This window comes from Carcharodon carcharias, chromosome 9, assembly GCF_017639515.1.
Source record: "Carcharodon carcharias isolate sCarCar2 chromosome 9, sCarCar2.pri, whole genome shotgun sequence".
Classification (NCBI taxonomy): Eukaryota; Metazoa; Chordata; class Chondrichthyes; order Lamniformes; family Lamnidae; genus Carcharodon; species Carcharodon carcharias.
Genome location: NC_054475.1, coordinates 67,457,941 through 67,483,384, shown reverse-complemented (window position 1 = coordinate 67,483,384; position 25,444 = coordinate 67,457,941). Strand labels below are relative to the sequence as shown.

Here is a 25,444-nt window from a genome sequence, read left to right as displayed (position 1 = left end):
TGATTAATATTTTCTTTTGAAGTCAAGTTGATACAGATGAAGATGCCTGCACACATAAACAAAAACAAAAATCTAGATCTAGAGATCGCTAAGATCTGAAATAGGATAGATGGATCAGTCATGGATACTGCACTTCTTTGAAGTGAGTGAAATGTCTTCTAAGTTATTCAGAAAATAATTTTCTTTATTGTTATACTTGAGTCCCAATTGCTGTAGTTGGAAAGAAATGGAAAAATATTTTAAGTGGAGCAATCAGCTAGGTTCCTCAAGCCATTGTCTCTGCTATTGGTCTGATCCATCACTGTGAAATTTGTTTTCCACTATTCTGGGTATATCTTTCCATGCTGTATTAGCTTAGCCACATCCCCAGGGTGTGTGTGTAGATATAGATATATATATATATATATATTATACTTGTATTAACACACTTTACATTTCCCAGTGTTAGATTTTATTCGTGATTTGTTTACCAATTCAATAAATATTATCGAATTCCTTTTTTGAATCTTTAAGTGCGTTCTTTGTCTTTGTTGCTCTCCCTATTTTAGCATCATTGATAAATTTGACAGATAGGCCAGAGTTTTTCCCTCGTTGGGCGGGCTCGGTGGAAGGGGGCAGGGATGGTCAGGAAGCCAATCGCCGCCGTGATCGACTCCGCACTGCGATATCACGCAGGCAGGCCAATTAAGGCCTGCCCTGCGTGGATTGTGAGCAGCAGCTCTCAGTGCTACCTGTGCGGTGGGGGGGGGGGAGGAGGACAGAGAGCGGGCCGGGTGCATGAAGGAGCGCTTTAATCTCCCTGAGGCACTGAACTGCCTCAGGGAGATTGAAGTGCTTTTTAAAAAAATTAATGAAGACAGTAAAAAATTTTAAAAACATGTCCCCTCAAGTGACTCTCTCGTGAACTGGGACATATTTTTAATTCAAAAATAAAGTTTTTAGTTAATGTTTATTTGCTTTAGGCCGCTTGGCCTTTTCGACTGCCCACCAATCATAAGGTTGGATGGGCAGTGTTAATTTGATTATAATTAGCTTGTTAATGGCCTTAATAGGCCTTTCAATTATTGGCGAGCAAACAAAGTATCTCATGAGTGCACGATGATGTCGGGATGCATGCTCGGGCGTGTCAGGTGCGCACCCGAATACCGAACGTAAAATTCTGCCCATAATTTCTGAATTCAGGTCATTGGTAAAGTTGAGAAAAAATAGGGATCTGTGGTTTCAAACCACAAAAGAGCTAAAAATTTCTTTACAGGGATTCATAGCCTGAGGAACTATGGAAAGTTTAAAATATCTCCATTATTTTCCAGAGGAATTTTGTAGAAGGGTTCTTTCTCTGCACAAGAGAAAATAAATGCTGCAACTAACATATCAGTGTCGCTGTGAAGAGATCTGCGTGACCCTAATGAGGTGGAACGCTTAATTAGCATCATGGGAGTGAAGTGTTCTTTTCATAAATGCAACCTTTATATCAGAAAAACTTATCAGGCAATTTATTTGCCTTAAACATTATTTGGGTTTGACAGATTTTATTGGAAAAGATAACTTTTCTTCTTTTGTAGCAGTCCAAAGCAAATGGGGGCATCACTGACGCCAAGTGCTGAGGTTTCTATAGTGAATTTCCAGGCAATGCTCAAGTAGTATTTACAGAATACTTCTTAAGTATCCAATTTCATGTATAAACGTCATGATCACAAATGTCGATTCAAAGTAAGTACTACATGCAAGACTCAGAGAATTTAGAGACCTTTTATTGTTTTGAGGTAAATTCTGTATATAAGCAAGAAACTAAGATGTTTCTATCTGCTGTTGTTTTGATTTGTGTTCCTTCTAACTTTATTCTCATTAAGGTTGATCTGCAGCTGTGATGTGAGATATATAGCCTGTCAATTTGGTATGTCAGTCGAAGAGAGCTGGAGTTACAGTTCCAGTGTACAGATAGTAACCAGTACTTCTCTCATTACCTACAAAGAGACTATGTTTGCTTCACAAGAAACTTGGGGTTGTCAGTGAAATATGGTGTTTTGTGCTGGGACATGAGAAAAATATCTCAAATCCACTGAACTGTAGCAGTTTTGTCAAATGTTAGGTTGTACAGTTCATCTTCTTAAATTCTTATTTGAAAAGGTTTTGTGTATTTAATCTTTCAAACTGTATTACTTTACTAAGTGGTCCCATCAGCCAGGCTTGGTGAATCCCAGCAGCAAGAGAATCAGCAATGTGCAGATCCCTGTGCGTTCAGTATAAAAGCAGCTCTATCACAGAGAGACCGGATCGAGCCCCAGAATTTGAGCTCATGTACATCTGGGGCCGGGGAGACACTGAGTTAGGTCTCATGTGAGAGACTCGGCTCATAGATGGGTTTGATTGCTTCAGCGCTCTCAATGAACTGATGGTCAAGTGTGACAATCCTAACTCCATCCAGAATGCAAAAATCATGAGGCAAATCACAAAAAATGAAGAACTTTGTCATTTAAAAAAAACTTGAAATTTCTGGCTTGCCAAATGATGAGAATGGCAGCCCTTTACGCTTTTTAAGATATCAGATGGAAAAAGGAAAAAGAATCCAGATATAAAAGGAGGGTGGGAGCTGAATCAGAAAGGGCCAAGGACAAAACCAGAGCCATGTCCATCTCAGTCGCAGGATGAGACAAATGAGCAGGCTGCCTCTATCTCCTCCAAGGACACAAGAGGAGCACCACATAGAAATGGCTAAGTACAGAGGCCAATGTCTGGGGCAGAGCATCAGTGGGTCACTGGTGTGTCTTCTACCTGTAACCATGCATTGTTTTTCTTTATGAGCACCATATAAATACTGACACATGAAGACAGGCATATGAGCTTGCTTTAATAACAGGGCATTAAAAAAGGGATGGAGACAAGCAAGGAACCTCTGGGAAGATGTGCTGTGTGTCCTTCATTGGCACAAACAGCTTACATATTTCAGGCTGCATCCTCAATAGAAATGTTAGCGCAAACAACTGAAAGTAAGTTCCATATCATGCCGTTCATCCTGGGCCACTTGAAACAATCCTGAATCAGATGATTCCTGTCTTTAATGGCATCTTGACGAGACCCTTGAGCCCCACACCAGGCCCGGGCCACTTCCTTGTGTAGCAAGCGTAACTCAGTGTTCTGCACCTTCCCCCTCCTCCTCATTTAATTCCTCCTCTTCCACATTCTGCTCTCCCTCACCCTCTGATGAAATATCCTCTTCCAGGGGCTCACTAACTTCAAGGTCCACACCTGCCTGGAGGACCATGCTATGGAAAGCACAGGAGACCACCCTAATGAGTGAGGCCTTTGCAAGAGTGCACTGCAGGGCACTACCCGACCAGCCCACGCGCCAGAGCCAATCTTCTGAAACCCGATGGCCTGCTCACTGGTTGTCCTGGTGAGCAGCTGGGTTCAGTTGTAGTGTCTCTGTGCCTCTGTCACTGACTCTCATAGAGGGGTGAGTATCCATCTCTTCAAGGAATATCCCTTGTCCTCTAGGATCCATCCATGGGGTTTGGGGGTGGAGTGAACACCTGCAGTAGCCTGAACCCACAGAGGATGCAAGAGTCATGGCAGGTGCCTCCACACATGGAGGAAAATCTTGTGGTCACAGACAACTGAATGTTGAGAGAGAGGGAGCTCTTCCTGTTGATGAATTTGATTGGTCAGCCATTGGGTGCCTTGATGGCCCCATTGGTGCAATTGATGATGCTCTGCACCTGGGGAAATCCAGTGATGGAGTGAAGAGCCACTGCTCTCTGTCCCTGCGAGGCTATGTCTGTCTGGAATTCAATATACTGCCCGGTGCTGGCAACCTGGGCATTAGTGACCTGCAAGGTGCAGTACTGTGCAGCATTTCACGAGATGATACCTAGGGCTGGCGGCTGATCCTTGGAAGAATCCAGAAGTGAAGAAGTTCAAGGCCACAGTGGCTTTGATGGCTACTGGTAGGGCATAGCGAGCAGTGCTGTGACAAGTGAGGTCTTCGGCGATTGGGGTACAGATCTCTGTGATCACCTGCCTGGAGAACCACACTGTCCTGCAGCACTGGTTCTCAATCATCTCAAGGTAGCTCAATCTTCAGCAGTAGATCCCATGCTAAGGGTATGGCCCCTATGTCCTTCCTGCACCTCATCCCTCTCCTCTGCCCTCCTGATGTCCAACACCTTTCTGTGAAGGGTGTTTTCCTCATTGCCACTGGGCCCAAAACCTGACAGTCATGCCCCACTGTCAATTGCAGCCTTTCTTGTGCTCATGTGCCCCCCGCCCCTCAATGTGTTTGGCAGCACTGCCCCCTTCTATGCTCCTGCAACTCCAGGAGGGTGACGACCCTTGCACTACCCAAACATGCAGTCAAAACCCTACAGCAACCAGCACTCTGTGTCAATGGCCAAGACCCTTCTGCACTGTTTACCCTTTCATGGGGCCCAGCTAGTTCCCTTGGGCTGGCCATGACTGGCTCCCTGCTGTGTTTGCCTCTATTCAGCTGGTCTATCCATGATAGCAGCCCGTGCATCCCTTTAAATCAGAACATGCCTTTTAACGAGTTCTCAATGAGCTCTTCAAAAATGTTAATTGGCCTTCTCAATGGATTGGGCAAGATCTCTGGGCAGCCCTTTCCCTGCCTGGTGAAACTTGCCAGCACCAGGAATGGTGTTGGGAAACCAGCACCAGTATTTGCCAGATGCCAGTATTTTTGTCCCCTGCCTGCCTCCAGTCCCACGCCACCTGAAAATTTAGCCCCAGATGTTTCCCAAGGCTCCAAGTCTGATAAATCTAAACAGGTGAACTCAGTGGCATATGGCAATGGGTAAATTACCACAAAATTGATATCAGGAAGATATGGTCAGTCTTAAACATAGTGAAAGTACATCAATATACTTGTGAGGCGGGAGACTGCACTAGGAGCAGAAATCATGAGACAATTTTTCAGGATTCTTGGACTTCAACGTACATAAGCTGGTTGAAGGGCAAAGTTGTTAATATTATAAATGAATTGGACTATTGTTTCAGGCTCTCTTCCTAAAGCAGGTGATCAAGGGATGTAAATGCCTGTACATACATGGAGCTCAGTTTAAAGCTAGATATTGGAAAAGTTTCAAAACGCATAATAGGTTCAATGGTTTGAATCAGATCAAAATGAATGTTGTATCTCTGGTAACTTTTCCATAGCCTGCCATCTCTGTCAAAAACAGTATATTATCCCTTCAGTCTGAGTGTGATTTCAAGCCAGCCCAGGCTAAGCAGGGTGAGGGTGGAAATTCATAGAAAAATGACCATTATTGCAGTCAGATTGGATTTCTGAGTAATCATACAAATAACCGATGTGGAAAATTCAGAGTGCTGCAGTCAGAAATGGAAGCGAGAGGTCTTGCATCTGGTGCTACTGTGAATTGTCATCCAACACTCTGCACAAAATCACTCTGCTGAGGGTTAAAGTTGAGATTTAAGGACAATGTTGCTGGAAAGTACAGGAAGGTTTGCATACATTACAATCAATACAGAGTGTGCAAAATTCAAATGTTCCCAAGGCTAACAATAAAAAGTCAATCGCTGGAAATGTGAGTCTATTACTGCAAAAAAAAAAGTAATCCAAAAGACAAGCTATCAAATGCAAGATATGGGCAGAAATGGCAGAACAGAGGTGGAACGTTCATTTGGTGAGCCAGTCAGATTATCTTGACCATACATATTACGATGTGTAAAAAATCATGATCTTCCCAAAGAATGAATAAAGCCATTTAAACAATCATAGATTTCTCTGATGCCATTCCTGTGGCAAATATTTGTGGCAAAGAGGAAGGTAAGTTCAGAGAAAACTGGTGCTTGCTGAGAATATCAATTGTCAGGAACCTTTAATTTTTTTTGATAACTCTACAATTATGATTTCCCCATGTACTCCACATTTAGGTGGGTGTACTGCCATCTAGAGGAAGGAACAAAGGTTTACAGCACAGAAGGAAGCTTTTCAGCCCATCATGTCTGTGCTGGCTGGAAAAGAGCTATCCAGCTTGCTCCCATTTTCCAGCTGTTAGTCCCTACCATAACAGTAGGTTATGGCACTTCAAGAACATTATCCAAGTATGCTTTAAAATGGGATGAGGGTTTCGGCGTCTACCACTCTTTCTGGCAGTGAGTTCCAGATCCTCACTACTTTGTGGGTAAATAAAATTCTCCACAGGTCACCAACAAGTTGGAGGAGGGGAAAGGCAGGAAAATCTTTGGGATTGCATTGGCTCAAAATGTCATACCTGGTGACAAGAGATGGCAGCTGAGTTATGTGTGTCAGATATGCAAATCCTCTATCTAAGCTAGTTAAGTCTGCAATGCTCCTAATTGACCTAGCCTGACTAGCTTGTTGATGCAACCTGAAGAGGTACATTCATCACTAGGGTTAGAATTCTTCCGACTTTGGCCAGCAGGCTTGCCTGGAGCGAGCAGTGTTCTAAGAGAAAGTCCTAGCACAACAAACAGTGGAAATTTTATCAGTGTTCTGTGCTGGCAAACAGTGTTCATTTATACAGTTAGTTCCTAACAGTAGCTCTAAATAAACTTTGGGGCTAGGAAGCAAAGCTAAACCTGTGCTAAACCCACTTGCACTAAATCTCTAAATTTAAGTAAATGGTTTTACAAGGCAAGTCTAGGAATTCCATAGGAGGCAAACAGAAACTTTGCTTATGGGGAAGTGGTGGCATAGTGGTATTGTCACTTGGCTGACAATCCAGAGATCCAGGATAATGCTTTGGGGATCTGTGTGCGAATCTCGCCATGGCAGATGGTGGAAACTGAATTCAATAAATAACTGGAATTAAAAGTCTAATGATGACAATGAAACAATTGCCGATTGTCATAAAAATCCCATCTGGTTCACTAATGCCCTTTAGGGAAGGAAATCTGCCATCCTTACCTGGTCTAGCCTACAGGTGACTCCAGACCCACATCAATGTGGTTATAAAAAATGCCCTCTGAACAAGGGCAATTAGGGATGGGCAATAAATGCTGGCCTAGCCAGCGACGCCCACATCCCACAAACGAATAATAAAAAACAGGAAGGTCATCTTGACCTGAAACATCAACTCTCTTCAGAGATGCTGCCTGACCTGCTGAGCTTTTCCAGCATTTTTTATTTTTATTTCAAACTTCCAGCATCTGCAATCTTTTGCTTTTGAATTAGAAACTTAGCATGTGGATTTCTTAATAGTTTGGTTCAGAGGTTGCTAAGCATGATGAATCCTACAGGTATCAGGTATCTAGCTAAAAGAAATCTAACTGAATTATCAGATAGCATGGTAATGTACACGAAACAATCACACTGAATTGTGAAAAATTCTGGCTTTGGTGAGAGTCCCCTTGGGATCAGAACTGTGAGGTAGAATATTGAAAACAGCAGGATATGCCCCCATATCCCAGCGTAGAATTACCATGAGTGGCATTAAGGGATATGAGCCAATTTCTTTCTCTATGTCATATTTCACGTGCATTTGAACTTATATACGTTTGCAGAATAGACGAACAAGCATTGAAATAAATTTCCTCTGCATTACCTTTCTTCTTGTTGCACTTTCCACACTTGCTCTATCTTTTGGTTGCTGGTCTTTAACGAAGATTTGGTGTACACCTCCAATCGTTTCTTCTTAGCCAAGATAGCCTTATTAATATCAGCTGCACAGGGATGAACAAGAATGAGATGACCTGCAAAACCAACCTGTCTGCTATTATACTTTAACCCCTTAGTGTCAACTCACAGCCCTAGATGAATGTCCCCAAAAACGCCTCAATTTTTAGAGTCGCCTGTCAATATCAGCATTCTACTCAATTCATGGCCAGGAATAGCTACTACTCAATTTTGTTCACCTTATTTCTCAGTTCAGAGGAACAGTAGGGGTCCTTCCATATATAAAAGAACAAATAAACAGGCTTTTAGGCCCAACCAGGCTGTGTCAGCATTTACCTTCCCCATGAGCAAATGGTTTCAACCACATTTATCCACCCGATATGCCTTTCCGTTAGCCATCGGTACTTGAGTGTTGACATAGTTTCGGCCTCAACCACTAACCTTGGAAGTGAATTCCACAACCTAACAACTCAATAAAGAAGCACTTCTGCTCTCAGTTCTAAATCTCTTACTTTATTCTTGTATCTATGGCATATCATTCTAGATCCTTCAGCTGGAAACTGTCTGCTTCTATCTACCCTTCCATTATTTGAACACTTCAATCATCTCACCATAACCTGCATTATTCAAATGAAAAAGAAATCCACATTTTTAAGTCTTTCTCTTTATATTTCCTCGGTCCAAACAACATCCTATTGAACCTGCACTGTATTCTCTCTAAAGTCTCAATATCCTTCCTATAGCATGAAACCTATACTGCAGTACTCTTAAGAACCTTAACAACATTTTATGATGTACCTCTTAAGTTTTATATTCTATAGCTCATGTGTAATTTTGCACAATACACTTTCAAATGGACACTGATGCTTTGGTGGGCAAGGATATGTCCATCCTTAAAGGAAGAGAATCTAGGGATATGAGACCTAAACTGTAGCTAGTGAGTGCTATCAATCTGTAAGCCCTGGTAGCTCCGTTCTATTAGTGCTTATGTTTCTTACTTGTTGAATTGTATGGGCCTGGAATTTTGCGAAGTTTGTTTTTAGTGTTATTGCCTCATTGATAGATAAATACTAAACCACTTCGATCTCTTAGTATTGGCAGCATGAGATATATGCAATTTAATGGAAATACTCATTTCAACCTTACTTGTGATTGTATCTACCTAAAACTTTAAGTCGAGATAAAAAGTTCAGACACTCCAGATCCTAGGGAAAGTACTTTCTGTTTCATGGTCTTATCAGCAAACAGAAGGTATAAAAAAAGTCACCAATATTTATAACAAAGCTCAGAATATCTCAATTCACCTGTACTGAGTCTCCATGTCTACAGTCTCTTAAACGAAGAGACATCTCCAATTAGTAGACACCCCAGAGTGGCTCCAATATTTGGAATGTGGACAGCAAGTTCAGACCCCTGCTCCTGTTACATGAGCTATCAGCTGGATATATTTTATACTTGATCCAGATGTTTAAAATGATTATGGTATAAATGATATGAACATTGTGAGACTTGGAGATTAGAATTTTTTTTTCCAACATAATGGATAGTTGGAAGCGACTTCCAGCAAAAGCTGATAGTCAATGAGCTCTTTTATAAATAAATAGGATAGTTGCTTGCAAACACACTTAAAGTTACAAAGGCAAATTATTAAGTACTCCACAGTGTAAGGTGGTTCCTATGATTTAGGCAATAACTGCCCAGGATGGAATGGTGGAAATGAATAACTAATCTACTCCATACGACAGAATGCTCGCCAACTGAGGAAGGATTCAATATTGCTTAAATTCTCAAAGTTTCTTTTACACCCACTTTGGTATTGTGGTTCTTAGAATATAACTTGGAAAAGATCAGGAGATTGAGACTGATATAGCCTCACTACAAACAGATTTATGCATTTTTCTTTATGTATTCAGGGTGAGGTGTTGGGTGTGTTCATCAGGGCATTCCCTTCTTGTATTTTCCCCTTCGAGAAGCCTCTATAATTGTACCTGTGGTGCTTGGGAGTGGAGAAGAAGGTGGGTTGGTACTAAGAAGGAGAATTATTATAATTTGTTGTGGGGCTAGCATCTGATACAAGTTAAATCCTGGCTCTGCTTTAGAACAGCTGCTTTAATACACAAGTGTTTATAGGCATTCTGTAAATGCTCAGAGTTCTTGTTTAGCATCATTTGAAATACTATCACTTATTATTTTTGATAAGCATGTGGTGTCTTCCAGTGCTGCAAAATAAAAAGAAAATTAAACTAAGCATAATTCCTTTTACCCTTTACAAGAAAAATAGTGATTTCCTCAAAAACGTTCAACAAACCAAAACACATTATTTAAAAAGAAAGCAAAATACTGCGGATGTTGGAAATCTGAAATAAAAATAGAAAATGCTGGAAGTACTCAGAAACAGAGAAACATAAGAACAGTTCTGATGAAAATTCATCAACTTGCAATGTTTAATATTGTTTCTCTCTCCATAGGCTACCTGACCTGTTGTGTACTTCCAGTATTCTCTGTTTTTACTACATTTTTTTAAAGTGATGTTATATCACAGGAGTTTTTGCTCCAATATTCTAACATAATATAAAAGCACTCACCTCCAAACCGTTCAAGCATGGTGGCCACATCACCACTACAAACAGATAAGAGCAATTAATCCATGTCTATTCATCTGCACTGGCCATCGAATGGTGGCAAGGCATATTCAGATCTAACAACATCAGTTAACAGCAGCCTCTATAGATTGTATGCTCAGATTTGTTTATGAAATTAAAGCAAAGCTAAATGTGGTTCTTTTCACAATGGGGGGGTGGTGCTTGATGGGATGGGGAATTCTGAACGTACATTGACAACAATATTGGCAAATAATGTTATAAAACAGCAATGGGAAATATATAAAATCGCATTCAACAAACACTAGGAAAAATATATCCTGCTAAAACGCAAGAACAAACACAAATGAGACACCATGAATCAATATGAAAAATTAAGGATAAGGAAAGAGGTATACACAATGCACACAGATTGCAAGGCAGAGCAAGACAAGGGAGTACACAGAGAGATTGGGAGAAATGGTGAAAAGAACAAGAGGAACTGTAACAAATTACAAAATGACACTAATAAACTTGTGAAATGGGCATTTAAATGGCAAATTCATGTTAATACAAAAAGGCGTGAGTTACTATAATTTGATAAGAAAAATAACAAGGGCACATACTAGAAAATAAGAAACAAAATGTGGTAGAGGAGCAAAGGAATTTGGGAGTACAAATACAGAAATCATTAAAAGTGACACAGGTTAATATGGCCATTAAAAGAAAGCAAAACAAGCACTCGAGATTATTTTTAGTGAATAGAATTGGAAAGAAAAGAAGTTATGCTAAATTCGTATTGAACCTTGATTTGACCACACTTGAAGTACTGTGCACAGTTCAAGTCACCATATTACAAAAAAGGTTACAGAAGTACAGGAGAGGGTTGAAAATAATTTACGAGGATAACACAGAAACAGCTAAGTTAAACTTATCAGGAAAGGATGAACAAGATGGAGGTTCTTCCCTTGAGAAGAGAAGCTGACTAATAGAGGTTCTCAAAATGATGAAAAGTTTGGACAGAGTAGATACCATGGGCTGGATTTTTGAGGTGCAAATCAGGGGCCATGTTTCTTTCCGGGTCACAAATGCACCCCAGACGAAAAGTAAAAACTTTCTGATATTTTGGTGAAGGCAAGCTGTCAATTGAGTTGGAGATAGATCTGCCAGCCAACTAGTGGGGCAAGTGTTGGGGAGAAAGAGAGACGGGTCACTGAAAGTGTGGGCCACCGTTTGGCTCGCTTCAATTTGGACAGTAACTTTTAGAGTGGGAAGTATGCAATGTGCGGACTTTACACACTTCAGAGGACATATGAAAACACAGGGATAAGGTAGGAACATGACAATTCATAATACGATTTTTAAACTCATCCTGTGATGGCGGTAGGCACCTCTCTGCTCCACCATGCCTCTTCACTGATGATCTTCTGCACTCAAAAGGCAACCAACCCTGTTCTTGCCACCCCTGAACTGGTCTGAATTAGACAGCTCTCAAAGACTGCCTGCCCCTAAAAAATTTGTAAAGGATCAAAGGCAAATTCCTCATGAGTGCCTGAAGTGGCTAAATGGCCTAATCTCTGGTGTGGGCAGGTTTGCTATTTGATTTGGGAAAGCTTGCTAGCCCACCCACTCCCCTTCTTCCCAACCTTCTTCATGAAAGTCACCTGAGCCTGGAACGGAGGTAGCAGGTCAACATGAGGGTACAGAGGGGATGCTGGAAGGCAGGGGGTGACATAGGGGGTATGAAGGGGACTACTGAACTCACCTTTTAAAAGATCACCTCATGCACACTAGGGTTCACGACTCCTCTAAGGGGCAATGAACCACAACTCTTTAAAAACCTGGCCCGACTCCATGAAAATTGCCAAGGAGTAGGAGATAACTATCTTCGCAATGGAATTGCATGAAAAGCTCAAGCGTGTTGGATGCGGGCTACTGGCAGGAAGCAGCCAATGCCGTTGAAAGGCACTCCTGAAAATCACACCTCCCAGGAATGGGGTCGGGAATTCTGGAATCAGGAACCATCTGTCATTTTTAAAGGGCTCCAGGGTCAACCCGATTCAGTGAAAATCCACACCAATTTTTAAAATTTGTTCACAGGATGTGGGCTTCGCTGGCTGGGCCAGCATTTATTGCCCATCCTTAGTTGCCCTTCAGAAGGTGGTGGTGAGCTGCCTTCTTCAACTGCCTCAGTCCCTGTGGTGTGGGTACACCCACAGTGCTGTTAGGGAGGGAGTTTCAGGATTTTGATCCAGTGACAAGTGAAGGAACAGTGATATATTTCCAAGTCAGGATGGTGAGTGACTTGGAGGGGAACTCCCAGGTGGTGTTGTTCCCATATGTATGACGCCCTTGTCCTTCTAGATGGTAGCGGTCGATGGTTTGGAAGGTGCTGTCGAAGGAGCCTTGGTGAATTCCTGCAGTCATCTTGTGACAGTACACACTGCTGCTACTGTGTGTCAATGGTGAAGGGAGTGAATGTTTGTGGATGGGGTGCTAATCAAGTGGGCTGCTTTGTCCTGGACAGTGCCAAGCTTCTTGAGGGTTGTGGGAGCTGTACTTATCCAGGAAAGTGGAGAGTATTCCATCACACTCCTGACTTGTGTCTTGTAAATGGTGGACAGGCTTTGGGGAGTCAGGAGGTGAGTTACTCATCACAGGATTTCTAGCCTCTGACCTGCTTTTGTAGCCACAGTATTTATATGGCTAGTCCAGTTCAGTTTCTTGTCAATGGTAACCCCCAGCATGTTGATAGTGGGGGATTTAGTGGTGGTAATGCCATTGAACATCAAGGGGTGATGGTTGGATTCTCTCTTGTTGGAGATGGTCATTGCCTGGCACTTATGTGGCGCGAACGTTACTTGCTATTTGTTAACCCAAGCCTGGATGTTGTCCAAGTCTTGCTGCATTTGGACATGGACTGCTTCAGTATCTGAGGAGTCAAGAATGATGCTGAACATTGTGCAATCATCAGCAAATATCCCTACTTCTGACCTTATGGTGGATGAAGCAGCTTGGTTTGGCCAAGGACACTACTCTGAGGAACTCTTGCAATCATGTCCTGCAGCTGAGCTGACTGACCTCCAACAACCATAACCATCTTCCTTTTTGCTAGGTATGACTCCAACCAGCGGAGAGCTCCCCCCCCACACCCGATTCCCATTGACTCCAGTTTTCCTCAGGCTCATTGATGCCACACTCAGTCAAATGCTACCTTGATGTCAAGGACAGTCACTCTCACCTCACCTTGGGAGTTCAGATCTTTTGGCCATGTTTGAACAAAGGCTGTAATGAGGTCAGGAGCTGAGTGGCCCTGGCGATGCCCAAAATGGGCGTCAGTGACCAAGTTATTGCTAAGCAAGTGCCACTTGATAGCACTGTTGATGACCTCTTCCGTTACTTTACTGATGGATCAAGAGTAGACTGATGGGTCAGTAATTGGCTAGTTTGGATTTGTCCTGATTTTTGTGTACTGGATATATCTGGGCAATTTTCCAAATAGCCGGGGGGTGCTGGTATTGTAGCTGTATTGGAACAGCTTGGCTAGGGGCATGTTTTGGAGCACAAGTCTCCAGTACTATTGCCGGAATATTGTCAGGGCCCATAGCCTTTGCAGTATCCAGTGACTTCAGCTGTTTCTTGCTAACATGTGGAGTCAATCGAATTGGCTGAAGACTGGCATCTGTGACAAAAACAGAAACAGAAATAACCTGGAAAAACTCAGCTGGTCTGGCAGCATCAGCGGAGAAGAGCACATTTGACGTTTCAGTTCTGAACTGTTGAAGGGTCATGAGGACTCGAAACATCAACTGTGCTCTTCTCCGCCAATACTGCCAAACCTGCTGAGTTTTTCCAGGTATTTCTGTTTCTGTTTTTGTTTTGGATTTCCAGCATCCGCAGTTTGTTGTTTTTATCACTGGCATCTGTGATGCTGGGGACCTCCGGAGGAGGCCGAGATGGATCATCCACTCTACACTCCTGGCTGAAGGTTGTTGCAAATGCTTCAGCCTTACCTTTTGCACTCGTGTGCTGGGCTCCTCCATCATTGAGGATGGGGATATTTGTGGAGACTCCTCCTCCAGAGAGATGTTTAATTGTCCACCGCCATTCACGACTGGATGTGGCAGGACTGCAGAGCTTAGATCTGATCCATTGGTTGTGGGATCGCTCAGCTCTGTCAATCACTTGCGGCTTATACTGTTTGGCATGCAAGTAGTCCTGTGTTATAGCTGCACTAGGTTGACACCTCATTTTTAAGTATGCCTGGTGCTGCTCCTGGCATGCCCTCTTGAACCAGGGTTGATCTTCTGGCCTGATGGTAATGGTAGAGTGAGGGATATGTCAGGTCTGCTGCTGCTGATGGTCCACAGCGCCTCATGGATGCCCAGTCTTGACTATCTAGATCTATCCCTTTAGCACGATGTTAGTGCCACACAACACAATGGAGGGTATCCTCAATGTGAAGGTGGGATTTTGTCTCCACAACAACTATACAGTGATCACTCCTACCAACATTGTCATGGATAGATGCATCTGCGGCAAGTAAGTTGGTGAGGATGAGGTTAAGTATGTTTTTCCCTCTTGTTGGTTCCCTCACCACCTGCCTCAGACCCAGTCTAGCAGCTATGTCCTTTAGGACTCGGCCAGCTGTCAGTAGTGGTGCTACCGAGCCATTCTTGGTGATGGACATTGAAGTTCCCCACCCAGAGTACATTCTGCACCCTTGCCACCCTCAGTGCTTCCTCCAAGTGGTGTTCAACATGGAGGAACACTGTTTCATCAGCTAAGGGAGGGCAATATGTGGTAATCAGCAGGAGGCTTCCTTGGCCATGTTTGACCTGATGCCATGAGACTTCATGTGGCTTGGAGTCAATGTTGAGGACTCCCAGGGCAACTCCCTCCCAACTGTATACCACTGTGGATGGTGATGGTGGTGTCTGGGACATTATTTGTAAGGTATGGTTCTGTGAGGATGACTATGTCAGGCTATTGCTTAACTAGTCTGTGAGACAGCTCTCCCAATTCTAGCCCCCAGATGTTATTAAGGAGGACTTTGACAGGGCTGAAAATGCCGTTGTCGTTTCCGGTGCTGAGGTCGATGCTGGGTCATCCAAATGGTTTCATTCCTTTTTTGTGACAGTTTGATACAACTGAGTGGCTTGTTACATTGCTGTGCAGGTCACATGTAGGCCAGACCAGGTAAGGATGACAGATTTCCTTTCCAAAAGGGCATTAATAAACCAGGTGGGTTTTTACAACAATTGACTTTTAATTCCAGATTTTTACTGAATTCAAATTCCACCACCTGCCATGGCAGGATTTGAACCCAGGTCCCCAGAGCATTACCCTGGGTCTCTGGATTACTTGTTCAACAACAATACCACTACACCATCACCTCCCCAACAGGTTCATGACCTTTCATCAGAACAAGGAAACGTCAGCAACTTGGTTTTAAGCAAGTAAAAGAGGGGAGGGTGAAAAAAATAACAAAAGGGAAGGTCTGTGATAGGGCAGAGGGCAGGAGAGATTAGATGACAAAAGAGGTGATAGCGAAATACCAAAGAGAGTTGTAATGGAAAAAGAAACAAAAGCATGTGCTTAGAAGAGATCTGAAAGGCAGAATCATGAATAGCTGCTGTCCATTTAAAGTAAAAAGAGATAAATCAAAACCAACAAAGGGAAAGGAAAGAAATTGGAGACAGGTTAAAATCTGAAATTATTTAACCAAAGGTTGGCCTTGCACCATCAACACTGTCATTTAATCTCTTCCAGGTCTTTCCTTTTGTTCTTTTCCCCCCAGCCTCCCATTCTTGCTTAAAGCCTATTATATTCCCAAGTTTTCCCAGTTCTGATGAAAGCTCACTGACCTAAATTGTTAACTCTATTTCACTCTCCACAGGTGCTGCCACCGCTGAGTACCATTTTCTGTTACGCTGATAAGAGTTAGATGGGTGGAGGCTCGAGTAGAGCGTAAACAGCAGCATGAACTGACTGGGCCAAATGGCCTGTTTTGTACTGTATGTTCTATGTATCTGAGCTAATAGAAATATAAATAAATTTCCAATCAGATACAGAGTATGAAAATGCAAATTCTTCAGCTTGAGAGGTTTGTACTTTCTGGTAACATGGTTCAGTGAACTGCTTCAGGTATTCATTTTATGAGGAAATAGAAACACCTGATAGAAACAGGGTACAGTATTTATCACATGAATGAAACTTGCCTCATAAATCGTAAGCTGTGACTGAGTCCTGTATCACTGTCTTGCAAGTGTTATATTTTCCATTTACAATTGGTTTCAAAATGTTAGCTTCCCTCTGCAAGAGGTTTCAGTACAGAAATGTTTCTTCTTGTACTTTTTCTTTTTCCAGTCAGTGCAAACTTCATCTGGCAACAGGAGTGAAACCAAGTGCAGGAGTAGGAACTTCCTAGTGAAAGGATCCATTTAGTGTCCCATTTCTAATCCTAATATTTCTACAGGAAATACAAAGCAATGCGGCAACAATGAGACAGGTCCATTGTTTTGCTAGGAGACCCTTTATTCTGACAAGCTTCAATAGCAAAATGTTGATCTGTCATTTCTCTAATTGATGACAGTGCAGTAGTCAGATACACCTGGTTTAAGTATTAAGCTTAATTGTACTTAATTGTAATCCCATAGGTACATTACTGATTAATTGCAGTTTTGTTTACTGAAGCAAAATGTTTAAGATTGCTATTGCTAGCTCTGACATTGCAAATAAGAAAAAAAATGTATGGTCTGACAGCATCCTGCCTTTATAGGTATAAAAATTTTACCTAGCCCTAGGTTTGGTTTTGCACTTGAGCCTCTTTGGTGTTTGTGTTTATTGTAAACGACTACAATAAGTCCTATGATCAAATGTACAACCAAAGAGCTTAGTACTGAAAGTAAATGATCAAATCACCTACTGAGGAACAATAACTGGTGGTGCTGCATGTGGATACAATGTGACATGAAGTGAAGGGAAGACTGTATTGTCTCCCTTGAGGTGAAGCTCTTGAGCAAAACTAGGAGGACACTCCGATCTAACACCTACAGCTCTGTTGTTACTGCAGCCACTCAGCCTGTTGAGCTATTGTTTTTTTCATTCATTCACAGGATGTGGGCTTCGCTGGCTGGGCCAGTACTTATTGCCCATCCCTAACTGCCCTTGAGAAGGCGGTGATGAGCTGCCTTCTTGAACCGCTGCAGTCCATGTGATGTACATACACCCACAGTGCTGTTAGGAAGGGAGTTCCAGGATTTTGACCCAGCGACGGCGAAGGAACAGCGATTTATTTCCAAGTCAGGATAGTATGTGGCTTGGAGGGGAACTTCCAGGTGGTGGTGTTCCTAACGATCTGCTGTCCTTATCCTTCTAGATGGTAATGGTCGTGGGTTTGGAAGGTGCTGTCTAAAGAGCCTTGGTGAATTCCTGCAGTGCATCTTGTAGATGGTACACCCTGCTGCTATTGTGCGTTGGTGGTGGAGGGAGAGAATGTTTGTGGATGGGGTGCCAATCAATTGGGCTGCTTTGTTCTGGATGGTGTCAAGCTTCTTGAGTGTTGTTGGAGCTGCACTCTCCAGGCAAGTGGGCAGTGTTCTATCACATTCAAGACTTGTGCCTTACAGGTGGTGGACAGACTTTGGGGAGTCAGGAGATGAGTTACTCGCCGCAGGATTTCTAACCTCCGATCTGCTCTAGCAGCAGCAATGTTTATGTGGCTAGTCCAGTTCAGTTTCTGGTCAATGGTAACCCCCAGGATGTTGATAGTGGGGGATTCAACAATGGTAATACCAATGAATGTCAAGGGTCTATGGTTAGATTCACTCCTGCTGGAGATGGTCATTGCCTGGCACTTGTGTGGCATGGATGTTACTTGCCACTTGTCAGGATATTGTCCAGGTTTTGCTGCATTTGGACATGGGCTGCTTCAGTATCTGAGGAGTCACAAATGGTGCTGAACATTGTGCAATCATCAGCAAACATCCCCAATTCTGATTTTATGATGGAAGGAAGGTCATTTATGAAGCAGCTGAAGATGGTTGGTCCTAGGACATTACCCTGAGGAATTCTTGCAGTGATGTCCTGAAGCTGCGATGACTTACCTCCAAGAACCACATCCATCTTCCTTGGTGCTAGTTTTGACTGCAACCAGCGGAGAGTTTTCTCCGATTCCCACTGATTCCAGTTTTGCTAGGGATCCTTGATGCCAGACTCGATCAAATGTTGCCTTGATGTTAAGGGCAGTCACTCTCACCTCACGCATTCAACTCTTTGCCCATGTTTGAACCAAGGCTCCATTGGTGTCGGGTGTTGGCTGGGATGCAGGAGTGGAACAATATGGCGAAGCAGCCAAAAATTGGTTTCACACCATCATGAAACCAGTATGCGATCATCCACTCCACCTATCAATGGCGGGCCACATTTCCCGCCGCCATACATCAGGAACCTAATTTCAATGCTTTAGCATCTCATTATAAGCTCTGCTTGCCAGGATCATTCCCCCATCATCTGGGCACCTTGGCATGATTGCACGCCGGCGTGTTTCACAATTGTACATAAGCAACGTGCACCTGGCCAGCTGCACTTCGCTCGGGGCTTCAAGGCATGTTTGCCTAACCTTGCTTTGACCAGCACTCGCAGTCATCAGTGCCAGGTTTCACAGACAGCGCCACATAATTTATAGTGGGGCTCACAGGCAGGTCTCTAACAAACTGACCAGCGTGGTGGCCTTTCAACAGCTACCAAGCTAGGGTTTGCTTGGGGAAGAGGAAGAAGTGGCCTCAGGCAAGGGAAGAGGCTTTAGGGTGAAGGCTGTACAAAGGGCGGGATATCCCAGGGTGTGTGTGTGAGGGGGTGGGGGGGGCCACATGTTCATCTGTGCAAGTGGCCTCAAGATAGTGAGGGCTGAGGAGGCAGTCTGCAGAGGAGATGAGGCTGGATGGAGATATGAGGGTTTGTGTGAGTGAGTGGTGATATCCCTTGAGCTGACGGTGAGAGAGACGCCAATGAATGTGTGATGGCCTTGTGAGTATGTGAGTTTAGAGTCATGAGATGGTTGCCTTACCCTGGCAGCACGGATGAGATCATTCATCTGTGTTCTGCACTAGATGCCGACGTCTTGTGCGCAGCATTGTCACTGACCACCTCTGCCACTGTCTCCCAAGCTGGAACGGTGAGACTGAGGGGCCTCCTGTGGCCAGGGCGGGGGTAGAGGGCATCGTGCCAGGACTCAAAGGTGGCCAGAAGGTGTTCCAGGGATGTGTGACTGAATCAGGGGCTGCACTCTTCTTGGCTTTTGGGGCCATGTATTCACCGGAACAGACCTGGTCTACAAGCATTGAGAAGTATGCTTATGGCTGTGGTTTAAATATGGTGCCGTTATGAGGAAGCGGCACAGTAATGGCATAGTGGGCAAATTGGAGGCCACCTGCCAGTGAGATGGCGTATATCCTGTGGCTCCATAATTAATGAGGTGAGAATGGGATGATACAGCGCGTAACCCCGCCATTGCAGCCGGCAGGTAAAGCAACTTTTTTCCCGCGCTAACGCACTTTGTGCAAATCTGGGACGATTCCGCCCTTGGCCTAAAGAGTGGGATTAGTCTGTGTGATTTTCACTTTAAACAGAATTGGCACAAGCGGGAAGTCCGACAGTGATGGGGGAGTTGGGAAAATGGCAGGTGTAACATTGCACTGGAGGTCACAGCTTCAATCCTGCATGTAGGCGCCTTAATAGTATGGGTCATATTATATTGACGTGAAACACAATATCATTCGGCAGTACGCTGAGATGCCAAGCAGTCTTCTTTAGGGATAGCACTGTTTCATCGAATGGAGGTGGTCAAAATATTGTCATTTTGTCTGAACTCACCTGGTTGGCCGACCACAGTCAATGGACATCTCTCCCAGCGGTACAAAAGAATAATGAAAATAAAAACCAGGAGAGATGAAACAGCTTGAATCTTGCATGTTGAAATGTTCACATAACCAGAGATTCAGACGACTACAGACACCTGAAAGACATTCTGCACTCGTAGCCAGAGAGCTTGGCAGTTGCACACTGATATCACAGCACTCAGTGAAGTTCGTTTCACAAAGTAAGGGTCAGGACAGAACATGGGGATGTGATGGCATAGTGGTATTGTCTCTGGACCAGTAATCCAGAGACCAAGGGTAATGGGAATCCCATCGAATCCTGCCATGTCAGATGGTGGAATCTGAACTCAACAAAATTCTGGAATTAGAAGTCTAATGACGACCGTGAAACCATTGTCAATTGTTGTAAAAACACATCTGGTTCACTAATTCCTTTAGGAAAGGAAATCTGTCTTCCTTACCTGATCTGGCCTACACGTGACTCCAGACCCACATCAATGTGGTTGCCTAACTGGCCTAGCAAGCCATCAGTTATAACAAACTGCTATAAAGTCACAAAAGAGGAATGAAACAGACAGACCACCCAGCATCGACCTCGGCACTCGAAACGACAATGGCAATCTCAGCCCTGTCGACCATGCAAAGTCCTCTTTACTAACATCTAAGGGCTAGCGCCAAAATTGGGGGAGATGTCTCACAGACTAGTCAAGCAACAGCCTGACATAGTTATCCTCACAGAATCATACCTTACAGATAATGTCCCAGACACCACCATCACCATACCTGGGTATGTCCTGTCCCACTGGCAGGGCAGACACATCAGAGGTGGTGGCACAATGGTATACAATCAGGAGGGAGTTACCCTTGGAGTCCTCAACAATAACTCCAGACCACATGAAGTCTCACGGCATCAGGTCAAACATGGGAAACGTTCTGATTACCACGTACCACCCTCCCTCAGCTGATGAATCAGTGCTCCTCCATATTGAACACTGCTTGGAGGAAGCACTGAGGGTGGCCAGGGCGCAGGATGTACTCTGGATGGGGGATTTCAATGTCCATCACCAAGAGTGGCTGGGTAGCACTACTTACTGACCGAGCTGGCCGAGAACTAAAGGACATAGCTGTTAGACTGGGTCTGCGGCAGGCGGCGAGGGAACCAAGAGGGAAAAATATACTTGACCTCATCCTCACCAATCTACCTGCCACAATCTGTCCATGACAGTATTAATAGCAGTGACCACCGCACAGTCATTGTGGAGACAAAGTCCCAGCTTCACATTGGGGATAGCGTCCATCGTGTTGCGTGGCACTACCCGTGCTAAATAGGATAGATTTCAAACAGATCTAGCTACTCAAGGCTGGGCATCCATGAGGCGCTGTGGGCCATCAGCTACCATCTACCATTATCATCAAGCCAGGGAATCAACCCTGGTTCAATGAAGAGTGCAGGAGGGCATGCCAGGAGCAGCACCACACATACTTAAAAATGAGGTGTCAACCTAGTGAAGCTACAACACAGGACTACTTCCGTGCCAAACAGCATAAGCAGCTAATGATAGACAGGGTTAAGCGATCTCACAACTAACGGATCAGATCTAAGCTCTGCAGTCCTATCACACCCAGTTGTGAATGGCGGTGGACAACTAAACACCTCTCTGGAGGAGAAGGCTCCACAAATATCCCCATCCTCAATGATGGAGGACCCCAGCACATCAGTGCAAAAGATAAGGCTGAAGCATTTGCTACAATCTTCAACCAGTAGTGCCGAGTGGATGATCCATCTCGGCCTCCTCCAGAAGTCCCCAGCATCACAGATGCCAGTCTTCAGCCAATTCGATTCCCTCCACACGATATCAAGAAACGGCTGAAGGCACTAGATACTGCAAAGGCTATGGGCCCTGACAATATTCCGGCAATAGTATTGAAGGCTTGTGCTTCAGAACTTTCCATGCTCCTAGCCAAGCTGTTATAGTGCAGCTACCTGACTATGTGGAAAATTGCCCAGGTATGTCCTATACACACAAAGCAAGGCAACCCGGCCAATTTCTGCCCCATTAGTCCACTCACAGTCATCAGTAAAGTAACGGAAGGGGTCATTAATAGTGCTATCAAGCAGCACTTGCTTAGCAAAGCCTGCTCACTGACACCCAGTTTGGATTCTGCCAGGGCCACTCAGCTCCTGACCTCATTACAGCCTTGGTTCAAACATTGACAGAAGAGCGAACTCCCGAGGTGAAGTGAGAGTGACTGCCCCTGACATCAAGGCAGCATTTTACCGACTGTGGCATCAAGGAGCCCTGGCAAAACTGGACTCAATGGGAATCAGGAGGAAAACTCTCCACTGGTTGGAGTCATACCTAGCGCAAAGGAAGATGGTTATGGTTGTTGGAAGTCATCTCAGGACATCATTGCAGAAGTTCCTCAGGATAGTGTTGTAAGCCCAACCATCTTCAGCTGCTTCATCAATGGCCTTCCTTCCATTATAAGATCAGAAGTGGGGATGTTTGCTGATGATTGCACAATGTTCTGCACAATTCGCGACTCCTCAGATACTGAAGCAGTCTATGTCCAAATGTAGCAAGACCTAGACAATATCCAGGCTTGGGCTGTCAAGTGGCAAGTAACATTTGCACCACACAAGTGTCAGGCAATGACCATCTTCAAAAAGAGAGAATGCAACCATTGTCCCTTGACGTTCAATGGCATTACCATCCCTGAATCACAGAGTGCAGAAGAGGCCCTTCAGCCTATCAAGTCTGCACCAACACATGAGAAACACCTGACCTACCTACCTAATCCCATTTACCAGCACTTGGCCCATAGCCTTGAATGTTATGACATGCCAAGTGCTCATCCAGGTACTTTATAAAGGATGTGAGGCAACCCGCCTCCACCACCCTCCCAGGCAGCGCATTCCAGACCATCACCACCCTCTGGGTAAAAAAGCTTTTCCTCACATCCCCCCTAAACCTCCTGCCCCTCACCTTGAATTTGTGTCCCCTCATGACTGACCCTTCATCTAAGGGAACAGCTGCTCCCTAAACACCCTGTCCATGCCCCTCATAATCTTGTACACCTCGATCAGGTCACCCCTCAGTCTTCTCTGCTCCAATAAAATCCCCTATCAACATCCTGGGAGGTTACTATTGAACAGAAACTGAACTGGACTAGCCATATAAATACTGTGGCTACAAGAGCAGGTCAGAGGCTAGGAACCCTACGATGAGTAACTCACCTCCTGACTCCCCAAAGCCTGTCTTCAATCTACAAGGCACAAGTCAGGAGTGTGATGGAATACTCCCCAATTGCCTGGATGAGTGCAGCTCCCACAACGCTCAAGAAACTTGACACCATCCAGAAAAAAGCTTGATTGGCACCACATCCACAAACATTCACTCCCTCCACCATTGACACAGTAGCAGCAATGTGTACCATCTACAAGATGCACTAGAGGAATTCATCAAAGCTCCTTAGACAGCACCTTCCAAACCCACAACTACTACCAACTGGGAGGACAAGGGCAGCAGATAGATGGAAACTCCAACACCTGGAAGTTCCCTTCCAAGTCACTCACCATCCTGACTTGGAAATATATTGCTGTTCCTTCACTGTCGCTAGGTCAAAATCCCGGAACTCCCTTCCTAACAGCACTGTGGGTGTACCCACACCACATGGACTGCAGCAGTTGTAGAAGGCAGCTCACCACCACCTTCTCAAGGGCAATTAGGGATGAACAATAAATGCTGGCCCAGCCAGTGGAACCCACATGACATGAATGAATTAAAAAAATGGAGCAGGTTATACATGTTCCTGGTCAGGGAAAGGTAAAGATTATGGTAGGATTGTCATAGGAAGAGAGATTGATGCGACAGGCCTGTATTCACTAGAATTCAGAAGAATGAGAAGGGATCTCATTGAAACATATAAAATTCCGGCAAGGCCGGACATACTGGATGCAGGGATGATGTTTCCTCTGGCTGGAGGTTCTTGAACGAGGGGTCACAGTCTCAGGATACAGGGTAGGCCATTTAGGACTGAGATGGGGAGAAACTTCTTCACTCAGAGGGTGGTGAACCTGTGGAATTCTCTACCACAGAAGACTGAGGAGGCCAAGTCACTGAATATATTTAAGAAAGAAATAGATAGATTTTTAAACTCTAAAGACGTCAAGGGATATAGGGAAAGAGGTGTATGGCGAGAGAGCGGGAGCATGGCATTGAAACAGAGAGTCAGCCATGATCACATTCAATAATGGAGCAGGCTCGAAGGGCCGAATGACCTACTCCTGCTTCTATTTTCTATGTCCTCTCAAGTGTTGGATTTCTGATTAAGATTTCCAGCAGGCTTCATTATTTTTTCTTGACTCACATCCCTATGACTACCAATCTAGGACCGTCAGCATTTATGCTCCTATCCTACAAGCCGATATTGTAACCAAAGTAGGCTTCTACCTTTCTACTAAAGGTTGACTCCAAGGACTCGGAGATTTTAATGCAAGAGCATTGGCAAGGTGTCTTGGGCAGATATGGCACTGGTAACTGTAATGATAATGATCGACTTCTATTGGCATTCTGGATGGAGCAACAACTCAGCATCACTAATTGGCTATTCTAGCAGAAAGCCAGATTTAAGACCCTCTGGCGGCATCCATGCTCAAAGCATTGGTACCTTTTGGATTATATTCTGGTGCGCCAACAGCATGTACAACATACCAGTGGTTGGGCACTGCTGTGCAGAGGTGGAATTGTGATGTCGGCAAATAGCCCAACTTTCGATTTCTGCCTCAAAACTGTTTGTCCTTCCACAGTTGATGCTAGAACTGCTGAGTATATCCAGCATTTCCTGTTTTTATTGCAGCTCATTTTAAATTATTTCTCTGATGCAGCAAATGCCTTTGGCCTTACTATTAGGTTGAAAAAAACAGAAGTGTGCTATATCAACCTTGGCCCTGAGGAGATTATAATCCACTGCAGATCAGCATTGACAGATCAGCAATCAAGTGCACTGAGGTTGAAAGCAGCAGCCTCAATGCAGTTGAACAGTTTAGCTATCTAGATAATTGTCAACAAGGGCATGGACAATCAACTGTCCAAGGTCAACAGCTGAATTGGCAGCCTCTCAAAGCATACCTGGCAAAACCATTCACTATGTGTTTCTCAAACTGAAACTCAAGTATATTGAGCAGTTATCATCACCACCCTCTTGTATGGGTCAGAATCAAGGGTTCTATATAGAAAATAAATGTGATTGCTGGAGCATGTCCGTCAATGCTGCCTTCAATACATGATGAACGTCAAATGGCAGGACTACATCACAAAAAATGATGTCCTCACCAGTGCCACTCTGCTCAGCATTGAATATATTCTCTT

The 25,444-nt window shown here is 44.1% G+C and overlaps 1 protein-coding gene across 1 annotated transcript in view; it reads right to left on the bottom strand.

The window, feature by feature from the left end:
- The window catches only part of sycp3 (synaptonemal complex protein 3), a 131,529-nt gene that overhangs the window by 46,871 nt on the left and 59,214 nt on the right, over window positions 1-25,444 (bottom strand). Inside the window, exons 4-5 of the mRNA XM_041195958.1 lie at window positions 10,198-10,232; window positions 7,542-7,659 (exon numbers count right to left, since the gene is read on the bottom strand). Coding sequence (XP_041051892.1) covers window positions 7,542-7,659; window positions 10,198-10,232 — 153 coding nt within the window. The remainder of the gene's footprint in view (window positions 1-7,541; window positions 7,660-10,197; window positions 10,233-25,444) is intronic.